This window comes from Nicotiana tabacum, chromosome 11, assembly GCF_000715075.1.
Source record: "Nicotiana tabacum cultivar K326 chromosome 11, ASM71507v2, whole genome shotgun sequence".
In the NCBI taxonomy this organism is placed as follows: Eukaryota; Viridiplantae; Streptophyta; class Magnoliopsida; order Solanales; family Solanaceae; genus Nicotiana; species Nicotiana tabacum.
The window spans coordinates 152,034,522-152,047,616 of NC_134090.1; the positions used below are offsets into that span (position 1 = coordinate 152,034,522).

At 35.5% G+C, this 13,095-nt stretch overlaps 2 protein-coding genes across 4 annotated transcripts; one reads left to right on the forward strand and one right to left on the reverse strand.

Moving 5' to 3' along the window:
• The first annotated feature begins 1,875 nt into the window (after positions 1–1,875).
• LOC107795410 (transcription repressor OFP13-like) lies at positions 1,876–3,240 on the forward strand. Its single transcript, XM_016618046.2, has one exon. It carries the CDS (start codon positions 2,085–2,087, stop codon positions 2,829–2,831), a length of 747 nt encoding a protein of 248 aa, XP_016473532.2. The 5' UTR covers positions 1,876–2,084; the 3' UTR covers positions 2,832–3,240.
• A 4,328-nt stretch (positions 3,241–7,568) lies between these two features.
• LOC107795408 (eukaryotic peptide chain release factor subunit 1-3) lies at positions 7,569–12,051 on the reverse strand. Of its 3 annotated transcripts, none has more exons than XM_016618043.2 (2): positions 11,902–12,051; positions 7,569–9,196 (listed from the first exon to the last, which is right to left on the reverse strand). In XM_016618043.2, exon 2 carries the CDS (start codon positions 9,153–9,155, stop codon positions 7,842–7,844), a length of 1,314 nt encoding a protein of 437 aa, XP_016473529.1. In that variant the 5' UTR covers positions 9,156–9,196; positions 11,902–12,051; the 3' UTR covers positions 7,569–7,841. The 3 variants fall into 3 exon arrangements, with proteins under 3 accessions (XP_016473529.1, XP_016473530.1, XP_016473531.1); XM_016618044.2 differs by having other exon boundaries at positions 7,569–9,201; positions 11,902–12,018; XM_016618045.2 differs by lacking the exon at positions 11,902–12,051 and adding an exon at positions 9,975–11,866.
• Between the last annotated feature and the right edge of the window lie 1,044 nt (positions 12,052–13,095).

Genomic DNA, 13,095 nt, shown 5'->3' on the forward strand with positions numbered 1-13,095 from the left:
GATAGGCACCACGACGTCCTTGCCTACCCAACTGCACTTATTTTTCACCTTCTCGAGGAGGCGTTCGGTAATCGTACACATATACCTCGACATGTGTTCACATCGACCTGGTGTCGAAGGTGTGTTCTCCACATTGAAATAAGCAGTAGTGGCACACTTCGTCGGAATGAAGTCTGCAAGAGAGAATTCCTTCGCAGCGGCGGCACCAACGGACTTTGATGAAGAGGCAGTTTCTTTTTGTGGTACAGTTTTTGACGTTTTCGCCATTTTGGGTTTGAGTTTGAAGAAAGAAAAAGAAAATAAGACTTGGTATTTTGAGAGAGGGTTAACAACAAAACCTGAAGATTTTGCAGAACGAAAAAAATTAAAAGATGTAAAAAGCTTTGGAGATTAGCAGAAATTGAAAGTAAAGTTTGAATCAATGAGAAAAAGGCCTATTTATGGGCTTCACGGCGAAAGTTCGAAATCACTGGTGGCCGACCATCAATTGACACGCATTAAATGCTTGGGAAACTGCACCGACGGGATGTTCCGGTCACATCTGCCGCTTACGTTACGGGAATGACGTCATGACAGGTCGAGGATCAAAGGCTCAATTCGTTTCTTGTCATTATACTCCAAAAAATGAAGGGACTGTCTGTATACAGTTAAAATTGGGCCCACCCGATTTTGCTAATTTACCGAAACCAGTGTGAAGGATCAAAGATCGATCCCGTAATAGATCAGATCGAGGCATGAGGACAAGGTACCGAGTTCGAGATTCGAGGTACCTGTCAAGATCGAGACCGATAGTGATTGAGACCAAATGAGACCGACATCGAGCAAGATCGAAGATAACATAATAACATAAAGGCGAGATACCCGTGACTGGTCGAAGATCATGGCAGAAATCTCGGAACGGATCAAATCTAAGACGGTTAATTAGCTAATCATGGGATTTCCTTCTGTAATTAGAATTATACCATAATTAGAATTCCTCTACTATATAAAGAGGAGTTCCAATAATTTGTAAGAGACCTACATTCACGCATATCAAAGCAATATAATACTCTTTTGGCTTATATTATCTTGTTCATTAGTTTGCCTTATTTTTTTACTTGTTTTGGTATCAACCAGCTCGAGGGCATTCTAACTCGAGAGTCGAATTTCGTCTCAACACTAGTTTGCTTTACTTTATTGTTAATTTCTATCACTAATCTTCTTATTTATCGGTTGGTATTAGGTGAAATCACGTGTTCTTAAAATCATGTTATAAGTTTAATTGTTATCCAATTTTAAGGGTAAACTAATATATTTTGATCAAGAAAGGATTTGTAAACTACGTGAAGTGCGATGTAGAGAGAATATCTATGTTAACGAGAAAAAAGAAAGAAAGTCATGGTATAGAGGGAAATTACAGAGAAGCAAAGAGCAACTAAGAATATGGTTAAGTGGTAATTGGAGAAAATCATGAAAGATCATTGTTCGAATCCTAGTTGAGACGACATAAAAAAAATTACGTAATTTCTTCTCTTCTATAATTATGGTTCGTAGAGTTATCTTGTACGTGTGGGTTCGGGCTACTAAAAATAATTAGAAGCAAAGGGCCATTTTCCATGGCAAGAAGATAGGAAACTCCCTTTGGTATTATTGCAAAAGATTGTATCAAGAACACATCTTATCACAAATCTTCTATTGAATCGTGTAGCCAACACAATATATATACTAATGAGTTGTATACATGAATACGAGATTAAGACATTAAACTAAAAAAGAGGCTACAATTTGGTGGCTAAGCACACTTGATTAAACAAAAGGATTTAAGTCCAAAATTATTTAATATCAGTTGACAAATAAATAAGGACTGCTATCTTCATTTACATTTAATACCATTAAATACTTCAAGCCTACAATTAAATACACACATGAAATGTCCTACTACTCCCATTTCCTTTCCACCTTCCTCTCTCTTCCCTTAATTATATCTCCTCTTTTCCCCTTCTATCCCTTCTTATAAACTCACTACTTTTCATATCCAAAAACTCCATTAAAGTTTACTCAACAAAAAAAGTGAGAATATTTCAAAAAGGGAATTTTTAGCAACTATGTCCAAGAAAATGAAGATTTCTTCTATTTTCAAGAAAAGAGAAATAGGGGCAACTAATTGGCAATGGCCATCTTGTGCACATTCCAAGACTTTATCTTTTAGAGCAGATGACAACATTTTCAAGACTATTAATTCAGTCTTTTTTGACCCTTTAGATGGTATTGAAAACTCAGAATCTTGGTTCACAAATTCCTCATCAGAATCAGCTAGCATTTCCACAGAATCTAATGAAGAATACTTAAGAGGAGATCAACCATTGGAAATGATCATAAAAGGGGTTAGATCAGAAAGGCTATTTTTTGAGCCAGGTAATACAAGTTCAATATTTCAAGAATCAAAACCATGTAAAAATCAAGAACAAGAAGATGAAGAAGAAAATAAAGAAGATGATTTACCATTTAAAGAGAGTATAATTTTGGCTATGGAATCAGAGGATCCATATTTGGATTTCAAGAAGTCAATGAAGGAAATGGTGGAAAGTCAAGGGATTAAAGATTGGAAAGATTTACAAGAGTTATTAGCATGGTATTTGAAGATGAATGGGAAAATAAATCATGGATTTATTTTAAGTGCTTTTGTGGATTTGCTTATTGAACTTGCTGCCCCTACTGATCCTACTACTTCTGATAATTCTATTACTTCTTATTCTTCTGTTGCTTCTTCTTCTTTCTCTTGTCCTTCTTCTCCTTTGTCTTCTTTAGGTCATAAGGAGATTGAGGAGCAAGGAAATGGAGAAGTCCCCTAGGCTCCATTTGTTTTTGGCTTTAAGTCGTGGAAACAATTTCTTGCAGAATGTAGGGTAAGAATGTGTTCAATAGATTCTTGTGGTCCGGTCTTTTCCCAGATCCCGCGTATAACGAAAACTTAGTGTATCGAGTGACCTTTTCTACTCAATATCCGTAATCTGTTGGTCCAACTAATTCAGATTCACGCAGAATAAGTTTATTCTCTACGGAAAAGATTTTCATTCTCGAGATTGAAATTCGAGACATTGTAAAAAAAAAAAGGAGAGATCAAAATCATTCCACCACATTACTCGGTGTGGCAGTGTAATCTCATTTTGTGTATACCATGACTTAGGTCTAAAGGAAAAAAAAATAGTATTATTATTATATATGTTACAGATGCAAGGGTTATCAGTTTTTCTCTTTTTTAACGCCATCCTTCTTCGTGAAAATGAATAAAAGGAAACAAAAATATTCAAGAGCATACTTGAAAAGTCATAACTTTGGAATAAATGCAGTCACAATAGGTGTTTTTTTTTCTTCCTGTTTTTTTGGCATTAAAAAGTGATTGACGTTGTTAGTGAACGTAAGAGTTTTGAGGTCACCTTCTTGTTTGAGAATAAGACAATCGCTCTTACCCTTTTCAATAGAAACGGAAAAAAGTTATGCACTCCTCAAAAAGGGTCATAATTGCATATTTACATGGCCAGTGACATAATAATAATAATAATAATAATAATAAAAAGAATCAATCTGTTTGAATAATTTGAGCTTTATTAGCTACTATATCGCATACGTAATTTCATAATTCGTAAGGTTTCTTTCTTTCTTTTGACATAAAAAAACTCGCCCTACTTTACATTAGAGTTAATTACATAAATTCTCATGTAATATGACTCAGTTTCGGATACACCCCTTATATTTTAAAATCAAATACTTATACTCCTTATACTATATATGAAAATTCTACACGTACACCCTTTATGAGGTATATCCCTAACTAACTATATTAAAATACACGTAATTGTTAAATAATAGTTTAAATCCACAAATAAAAAGTTCTTATATATTTAACAAAACAAAAATGGTTGAAAATCTTTATTCACGCTTTTGGTTAAAAAAGAAAATAATTATTTTGTTTAAAATGTATCTTTTGAAAATCTTTACTAATGAACACAAGTTACTCAATATTTTGCATAATATTTTTTTTTTGTCATCTTATTAAGTAATTTGTTCATTTCTTATTGAGTTTCGAAAGGTACATGTTTCAAAAAATATTTATTCTCTTTTTTAATTAATCAAAGGTGTGAATAAATATTTTTAGAATTTATATTCTTTTTAAATTTTCATAAAAATAAACACGTAAAACTTTGGATTTATAATTTTAATTTATATTTTTATAATTATATTTTAATAAACTTAATTTCGAATATTACATCATAGGAGGTGTAAGTATAGAGTTTTCATGGTATAGGGAGTGTAAATATTTGATTTTATAATACAGGGGGTGCAACCAACAAACTAATAAGATGATGATGCTAAGACCCAGAATGGAGCTGAACTAGTAAGGTGGCCAAGAATAATGTGTTCGGCACCGAGGATTTGACCTAATGGTGAATGAAAATTATGAAAGATCATGATTTAAATTCTAACACAGACAAAAATATAAGGTGATTTATTCTTATCTGCCTAAGCCTTATGAGATAGATATTGTGTTTGCAGAAGATAACAAATAGCCAATTAAATAATTGAGATGTGTGTAAGCTGAATCAGGCTGCTTACCGTGGATAGGAGAAGCATCACGTGTTTCATTTAATTGCAGGACTTCGTGCCAAAATCTCTATGTGACTTTAAAAAACACCAATTAGAATTTAGAAGTAGTCATCACATGTTCATGTGGTAGCAGTTACAAGTTTCATGGACATGATCATGTGGTGTGAAAGAGAGTACTTGTGTTTGTAAAAAAAATCAGTTCAAAATAGTTTTCTTTTTAAGGGTTGATGAAGACATATAGAAAAGAGTAACAGCCTGGAATGACAAAATTATAGGACCATCTCAAACAGTGTCTGCCTAAACTCTACCCACCATCGTTTGGACCATTTATCTTATATATGCATGAATTTTACATGAGATCTATGAGCTGAAATTTGTATAGAAGACCATGGAGTAAAAATTTGTATGAAAATTGTGAAAATTCAAAAGCAACAAACTCAACAAAAACTATTTGAGATTTATGCATAATGGCATTGGTGCATAATAGTATATTAAGTTACTAAATGTTAAATTACAGAGTAAAAAGCATATTAGGTAAATTTTAGTAAAATACTTGAGAAGAAAATTAAAAGGAACATGATCCTAAAGGGCAAAAATGCTCAAGGCGTATAGGGCGACAAGACATTAACTCACGCATCATCACCAAGAGATGTGGTGGGATGGATGAGATTCCTCTATTCTTATCCAAAAAATTTCAAGTTCGAGCTTGAGAATGAAAAAACTTCGGGCAGAGAGCACTTCTCCCTTGTAAGCGCCAGTGCCAGAAATTTTCTCAAGAGTATTCAAACTTGAAAGAAGTGAAAAAATTCTTCGATAAAAGGGTGTTTAGTATATGTTATATACCGCTAAAACCTAATACTTTACCTATATATGTAGTGTAATTTTTCGACGTAGGGTGGTCAATTGACCACCCTTTGATAAATGTAGCTTCGCCCCTGATAGGCGCTACAGGATGCGAATTTGTATTAGTCGAAAACGAGTCTTAATTTTGTCTTTTGGAACATCACAAAGTTAGCCCTACTGCTGCTGGATAATTGTACTCATCCTCACATGCTTGGAAGTTGGGCAACACCAGAATGAGGTGCCATACAACAGACACGAAATGACTGCTCCAATAATAGTCTTCCAATATTGCGTTCATAATTAAGTTCGGTAGAAGAAATGTTTGTACAAATTTTGAGTTGTGAGTGGGGACTGTTTCGACACAATGTTTGAAATACTCCGAGAACTGGAAACATACATTGTACAACTGAACAGAGGCGGAGGCAGAATTGAAGACAGAGAAATTCAAAAAATGCTAAAAATGTCATAGTTCGAGAGTTGAACAGAGTAACATGAACAGTTATCACCATTGAAGACAGAGAAATTCAAAAAATGCTAAAAAATGTCATAATTCGAGAGTCGAACAGAGTAACATGAACAGTTATCACCTACATACCTAACTCCGTGACCCAGAGAAGAAGGTTTTAGGTGCCCTCTCAACCTTTCAACCAACGTCATAGTCAGTGGTGGCGACACCCTTTAGTAAGAGGTATCATCCGATACTGCTTCATATACAAAAGTTTCCTTCTATATGTGTGTATATACTATGGGCCAACGCCGTTTCTGCAAAACTTTGCGTACGTTGTATGGTAATTAACGTGTGAGATTGATGCCAACTTGGATTACAAAGTAACATCTTGAATAGGCTGACTAGGGCAAAACAAGGAAGCATCCTCTTGCCAGTACAATTATTAGCTATTGTGGTCAAGTCATAACCCAAATCAAAATTTTGAGTTGACAACAATGGACTATTTATAAACAGATGCAGTAAACCTCTCATCCTTGCATGTTCTGCTTCTGTTCCATCTGTTTCTTGTATTTCTAGAACCTAAAAAAATAGAGGGATTACCACTAAATCACAATTACTGTCAACAACTGCTTCAATTACTTTAGAAATTCTACTTCATTGTTGCAATGAGAGAAAAACGATGTTGACATTGTTTTTTTTTTCCCTATATCAATTGGTCCAGAGACAAGCTCCTCAATTTGACAAATGCATGCTTGAAACTTAATGGGGACACCATTAATTTCTCCCTTTCTAACAACAACTAACTTCTAACAACAAGATTTGGGCAGTAAGAAATTGACAAATGAGGACACCATTCATTTCTCCCTTTGTAACCACAGCTAACTTCTAACGACAAGATTTTGGGCAGTAAGAAATTGACACCAAACATGAGAAGTGCAGGATGCCCACTAGAGACTGAAAAGGATAGGTGATTTTTCCCATTAGCCCTTGGTCGGCAGAGTTACTTAGTACATCTGTACATGCACTGATAGGAAGATCGCAAGTTCCCAGCACAATAGTCGAGGTACATGCAAGCTGGCCTGAACACAGGCCACCACCATTTTAAAATTGAAAAAGAAAAAGGAGAGGGAGAGGGGGGGGGGGGGGGCAGGATGTCACCTAAACAGTCATGCGATAACTTCTCAACCTGCAATTACACAATATGAACAAACAAGTTGCAGCGACTAAACACAACATTTCTCGGATGTAATTCCTGTTTTTTTTCCAAAGAGTCTGGCAATATGTCACCATATTTGCCCTCTCTTTTCATCTATCTTTAGATTTTCCTATGAGCAAAGCCAAACTTTAAAGCTGTCCAGAATTTTACATTGTTTCAGCAGGACTATCTAATGAGACCCATGCCATTCTCTTATAAATCATCAAAATAGAGGCTCAAGTACACTAAAGCTTCAATGCATATTCTACTTACTCATGCTAAATCTGAACATCCCATAAAGAGAAGATTGCATATATCTCATCTTAATCATATTCTAAACTCTAAAACATGGTGACTCAATTTTCTTTGTGATTAGATCCACAAATCAAAGATCAAGGTCAGTCAGAGATGCACCCCTCAGGTGATAACTCCGTTCTTACTAACTGTAGAAACTCAATTATCTATAACAAACAAGACATTGAATCCCATTCAGCATAAATCAAAATTCTCCCAGCTATAAACTCAAAACAATTAATATGGCAAACAGGCTGATAAAACAATCAAGAAGTCCCCTCCCCTTCAATTCACATTTGTTCGAAAGAAATCTGTTCCACATTTAAAGAGAAAAAAGCAAAAGTTTACAACAGCAAATACTCATTAATTTATATTAAGAATGACAGCGGGAACCTCATTGCAATGCTGGCCGAAAAACTTCCACCAATTGTAGATCTTTCATTCATTATCCGGACTTAGTAGACATAAATAATTGGCTTAATCAGAATCCTCAAGGTATTCTCCTTCATCAGATGGCTCATCAAAGGAACGCATGTCAAGCTGGTAGCGAAGTATTCCCCCAATGCCACCAAATCCTCTGCAAAACTGTGACCCCTCTTGAGATCTGTTAGTAACAAACTCAAGCGAACAACCAAAGGTTTTGTATTCATTTGCAAACCACTCGAGCAGCGGCATTTTGTCCTGAACCTCCAATTCAGCTGATGTGGCAGGATCCTTGAAGTTGCTTTGATCGGCCTCTCCGTCCTTGTTTAGGTGCTTAATGACAATCTCATTAGTCACACTATTTTTCAGTACATACCGGTTTATATCAAGATTTTCCCACACAATAAGAGTTTCAACAGCTCCCATCTCCAAACCTTTTATTGTGTCATCCACACCGAACACATACTTTCCAGTATCTTGACTGATTTCCTCAAAGAATTTCCCTATCAAGCGCTTTTCTTGTATAAACTTCACATTAGCTAGAATCTCAGCAGACAGCTCGATGGCCTGATTGAAGCCATTTTCCCCACCATAGGACACATCGACCACGTTAAGTATCTTTGCTTGTAGGCGCGGATCAAACATATCAGACTGGCTTAGCTCGGTCTTGAAATCAGCCGATCCAGCAAGTATTAGTCCAGATACATTTGGCTGGCTAGTGGCTGGATTAATGAAGAATTGAGTAGCAAGCTCTGCTGTCTTCCTCACATAATTATGACGTTTCTCCATCCGAAGACGAGCAAATCGAAGAGCTGATTGACCTCCTCTTCCGTGCTTCTTTGGAAGGTCAACAGTGAACTTATGAAGAACTTCTCGTGTGTTACCACTTAAGGTCCCAAAAAGGGTGCCATTACCATCCATAACAATGAAACCAAACTTCTCATCAGATTCCAACAATTCACCCAGAGGTTCGGTATGAAACTTATTGTCACATAAGTAGAGAGATGCATTTATGGGTTTAAAAGGCGTAAGATCAAAGGTGACCTTCTTTTCCTTCCCATCATCTGTCACTATAGTTCCAGTATAAAGCAGCAATCCATTAGGAGGAACTTTGTTATACAGTTTAAGCCTCTGTTGAGCAGATGTTATTGCACCAAGCACAGACTGACGGTTTACTCTGCTCTTAATATTTGAGGCAGTACCGTATTCTTCTGCAAGCATCTTGGTAATACGAGATATCTGATCACCAGGGGGTATGATAAGAGAGATCATGCTCGTGCCATTTCCTCTCGCAGATTGTAGGGCTTTGATTAACTTTTTCATTTTCCATATTTCAATATTCTTATCATTTTCTTGGCCATCTGCCATTGCCAATTGACACCAAGCACCTACCTCAGCTACAAATCAATCTGCACTAGAGGCAAACAGAAAGATAAATCAGAGTCCACATAGATCAAGTACATAAGAGAACAAAGAAACATGAGAAATAAAATAAACTGCAGGTCCATTCCAAAGTAATTATTTTGGAGAAGGATATCCAGGATTTATTTAAGGAGCGCATAGTTCACATCACACTTAAAAGGATCAGAAGTACTTAAAACTGAGAGAGTTTTAGCATCCTTTAATCAACTATCTAATAGGTCCAAATTGAACAAACAATTCCATTTCTTATTGGTTTACGTACTCAACATGAATGTGCCCTTTAAAGAAGAATACAAAGGAATATTGTAGTTTCACTCTGTGTACCACCTTATTTAAAAGCTAAGTTGACGGAAAGGGGATCCTTTCATTTATTTAATTTACGTCCTCAACATGCCCCCTTATACTAGGATGCAGTTCTTTTTCTTGGAGTAAGCGCTAAGATGTATTTGTTGTTTGTAATGGGGCAATGAGAGTTGAACTCAGAGTCTCTGCTAGCTTTGCTTCTATGTTGAGCAGAACTATGTGTGTCACCTCATCTAAAAGCTTAAGTTGTTAGAAACAAGACCCTTAAATTTATTGACGTCTTCAACGTGTTTCATCAAACACAAATGGGCACATTTCGCTTTTCATAGTACCTATATCCACCATTTTACTCAATTCACAAACAAATTTACTTAGAAAAGAAAGAACAACCAACCTACTCCAATAACTACCAAACATCAAATGATAACAAGAGAAACCAAGTCCATGTCACAATGTGACTACCCTCTATCATTGTCTTCATGATAAATTTCCAAACAAGTCGATATCTTCTGAAGTTGCCTCCCCTCTTCGCTTCCCTTGATGCGCCCTTGTCAAAAGGGTACCCCATAGGTATGGATTTTTTTTGTGTACCCTTCAAAATTTCAGAAAAGACTTGCTAGAAGTTGGACATACTCCCATTACAAACGTCTGCTCTATTTTTTTATGAATAAAGATAATTTTATTCATGAATTAGAACAAAGAATGTGCTGGACAAGTACATAGCAAAAACAGAGTTCCATTACAAAACCAGCAAGTATCTGCTCTTGATAATCATACTCGAGTCCATAAAAATTCTCTGACACAACAAACACCATCACTAATAAATGTTACTGACACAATGAAAAACTGTGTCAAACCTCATCAAGAAAGAACTTCAGCCTCAACAGCAGAAAGTTCAATAACATGTTTAGCTTCACCATGAAACACGATACATTGAACTCTCTTTTCTTTAATAAACTAAGAAACTTAAAAGCTACTTACATTGTTCAGACCATGATCATTGGACACGTGAAATCTTAAACTTGCACGATTGAGAACATTACAAGTCGTCTTTTTGTAAAGAGGGTTTCCTAGTTGTAACTAACTAAACCAACCATGCCTCAATCCTAAACTCGTCAAGTTCCACTATATAAATCATCTTCCTAGTTCTGCTCTATTCAAGTCCATTTCCTTCCAGTACTATATAAATTGTCTCTAACCAGGAAAAATACACTAGCCGTAACTAATAGCCTAGAAAACTAACCTAGGCTGGCTATGAAGAAGATCAAACCCACATACCTCAGCTAAAAGTGACTCTGGTAATCTCGAAACTACACACTACAGAGCACTTCTATAAATCTCTTATCAGACACCACTAAAACAACTCTAATATCTCAAGAGCAGTAAAATAGTTGCACAATATATAACATGACACTTATGTGAGTATGGGACTAATCACACTTTACTATAACTAGCCCTAAGGATGCCGCCTGTTCAACTTATGGCTTCAATTGAACCCAGTAGCTCTGGCTCTGGCCATGTTTATGTGTTAAAAGATTCACTACATAAGTACAAATAATTGATCTCGAACCCAGTAAATCAAATGAGTTGTGGTATGATCCCAGACTCAAACATCCATCAAGTTCAAATCCTGAATTCGCCTCCGAAGAATGTATAGACCTATTAGCTGATACTTCTAGCATAAAGCAATTAGCCTATCAGGTTTCATAATAAATCTTAAACCTTTTTTTCATTATTTACCCATTGACTTCTTTATTAGCAAGAAAAAGCATAGTCGACATTCAAGCACGAATCCCTTCAGTAGCGGATAGCAGCATGGGCAAAGCACTCTGCTGCGGTGAGCAGCTGGTACTTATTTCATAATTTCTAATATTTTGTAGTAGTGCTAACAATACAGATGCAAGAACCTAACAATCTATGCAGATAACCAAGGGAGGATGTACAATATAAGCTATAGGTTCAGCTGAACCTAGTACCTTAGGTTCAATACCCGTATACGTGTTAATAAAATCTACCTTAGTAAATATGTAAAAATATTAATTTCGAACACATTAACTCAAATAGTCAATGGGCTCAGTGGCATTCCCAACCCATAAAGTTCAAATCCTGGATCCGGCCTCTGCAGATACACATATCAAATAAAATCAAGAATTCAAGCAAATCCCAGCTATGGTTTACCCTTTAGATTGATCTCAACCAATAATACCCTTAATCCAAGAAAACCCATATAAAAATAACAAAGCTAATCCATAAAATGAAATTCAAGAATTCCAATTCTGGGGGATTTTTAACCATTAATAACTTCAATCAAACAAAACTAACATCAGAACTACGAGCTAAACAATGAAAAGGTGAGGTTAATTATTTGAGAGATAAGAAGGGACAGTACCTTTTTGAAGCAGCGTTCGGTGCAGCTTGAGCAAGCTCGCTGTGAAAATGTTAAAATCCCTATATTAATTGTTTTTTCTATGTAAGAAATAATATAGTAATATGACTAAAGTTGATACTTTCAAAAAAAAAAGTATCTAAGCAGAGGCGAACCCACTATTCGAGCAAGACGGGCACCATTGTATGTTAATTACTAGCCATAAAATTTGGCGGGACAATTCTTTGAAAACTTAATGATTATGATGACTTATCATCCAAGTATAAATAAATAAAAGTTCTAAAGAAATAGAAATCATCAAACAAAGAGAGATTTATTCGCAAAATAGGTGCTACGAAAAGTGAAGGTATTTGATTTAAGATTGTTTTAAAATTTCTAGTTTTTTCTCAGTTAAATAAGGGGTCTATGATCAAAAAGGTGTTCAAACTTCAAAAATTATCAAAAAGCTTACTAAACAAATCTAGATTAAGGGTGTGCTAATAGTTACAGAACTGAAGAAAAGTCTCAAACTCTTAATTAGTTGTTATTGTTGAGCCAGAGTTGACGAATATCCGCTACTTTGTCAAAGTGATTTTTGAAGAAAGTTGTGGCAAAAGAATTTGTATTTTTCTACTTCTGAAGCGCAATATATTGCAATTTGAGACTTTTAATTTTAAGGGAGGGATTTGAAAAAGAAAAAAAGTTAAGTTGACTATTATGTGTACAGATTAGTTGAATTACAAGAAGTAAACTAAAAAGAGGGGAAAAAGAGATAATGGGTTTTGAACCCACACATCTAGCAAAAGCCGAAATTTAAGTTCTCCACAAAATCGCTCCTTTAGTTTGCCTCTTTGAATTTGGGGCACACGAAAAATATTTAAGGGGTCACAGCTGTATGCAAAGAAATATATATACATAATTTTTGCCGAGGCTAACGGGGTCCCGTAACCCCTCAAGCCTCAACGTAGGTCCGCCTCTGGATCTAAGGCAAGATATTTTTCCATAAATAGAGAAGTTTGGTATTGCATGAAATATAAGAAATAATTATTAATAATAGAGATATATTTTAAAACGAATTTCTTAATGATTCTCTGTCATACTTCAAATTAATTATAATATAATTAAATATTACACTAGTCACAAGACTCTAATATCTATATACACACTAGACGCTACATGCCCGTGCTGGCACGAGCCCAACAATTTAGGTTTGTGTTA

Bases quoted from the DNA above. Each gene is read 5' to 3' on its own strand.
- LOC107795410 (XM_016618046.2), top strand. From the start codon at position 2,085: ATGTCCAAGAAAATGAAGATTTCTTCTATTTTCAAGAAAAGAGAAATA.
- LOC107795408 (XM_016618043.2), bottom strand. From the start codon at position 9,155: ATGGCAGATGGCCAAGAAAATGATAAGAATATTGAAATATGGAAAATG.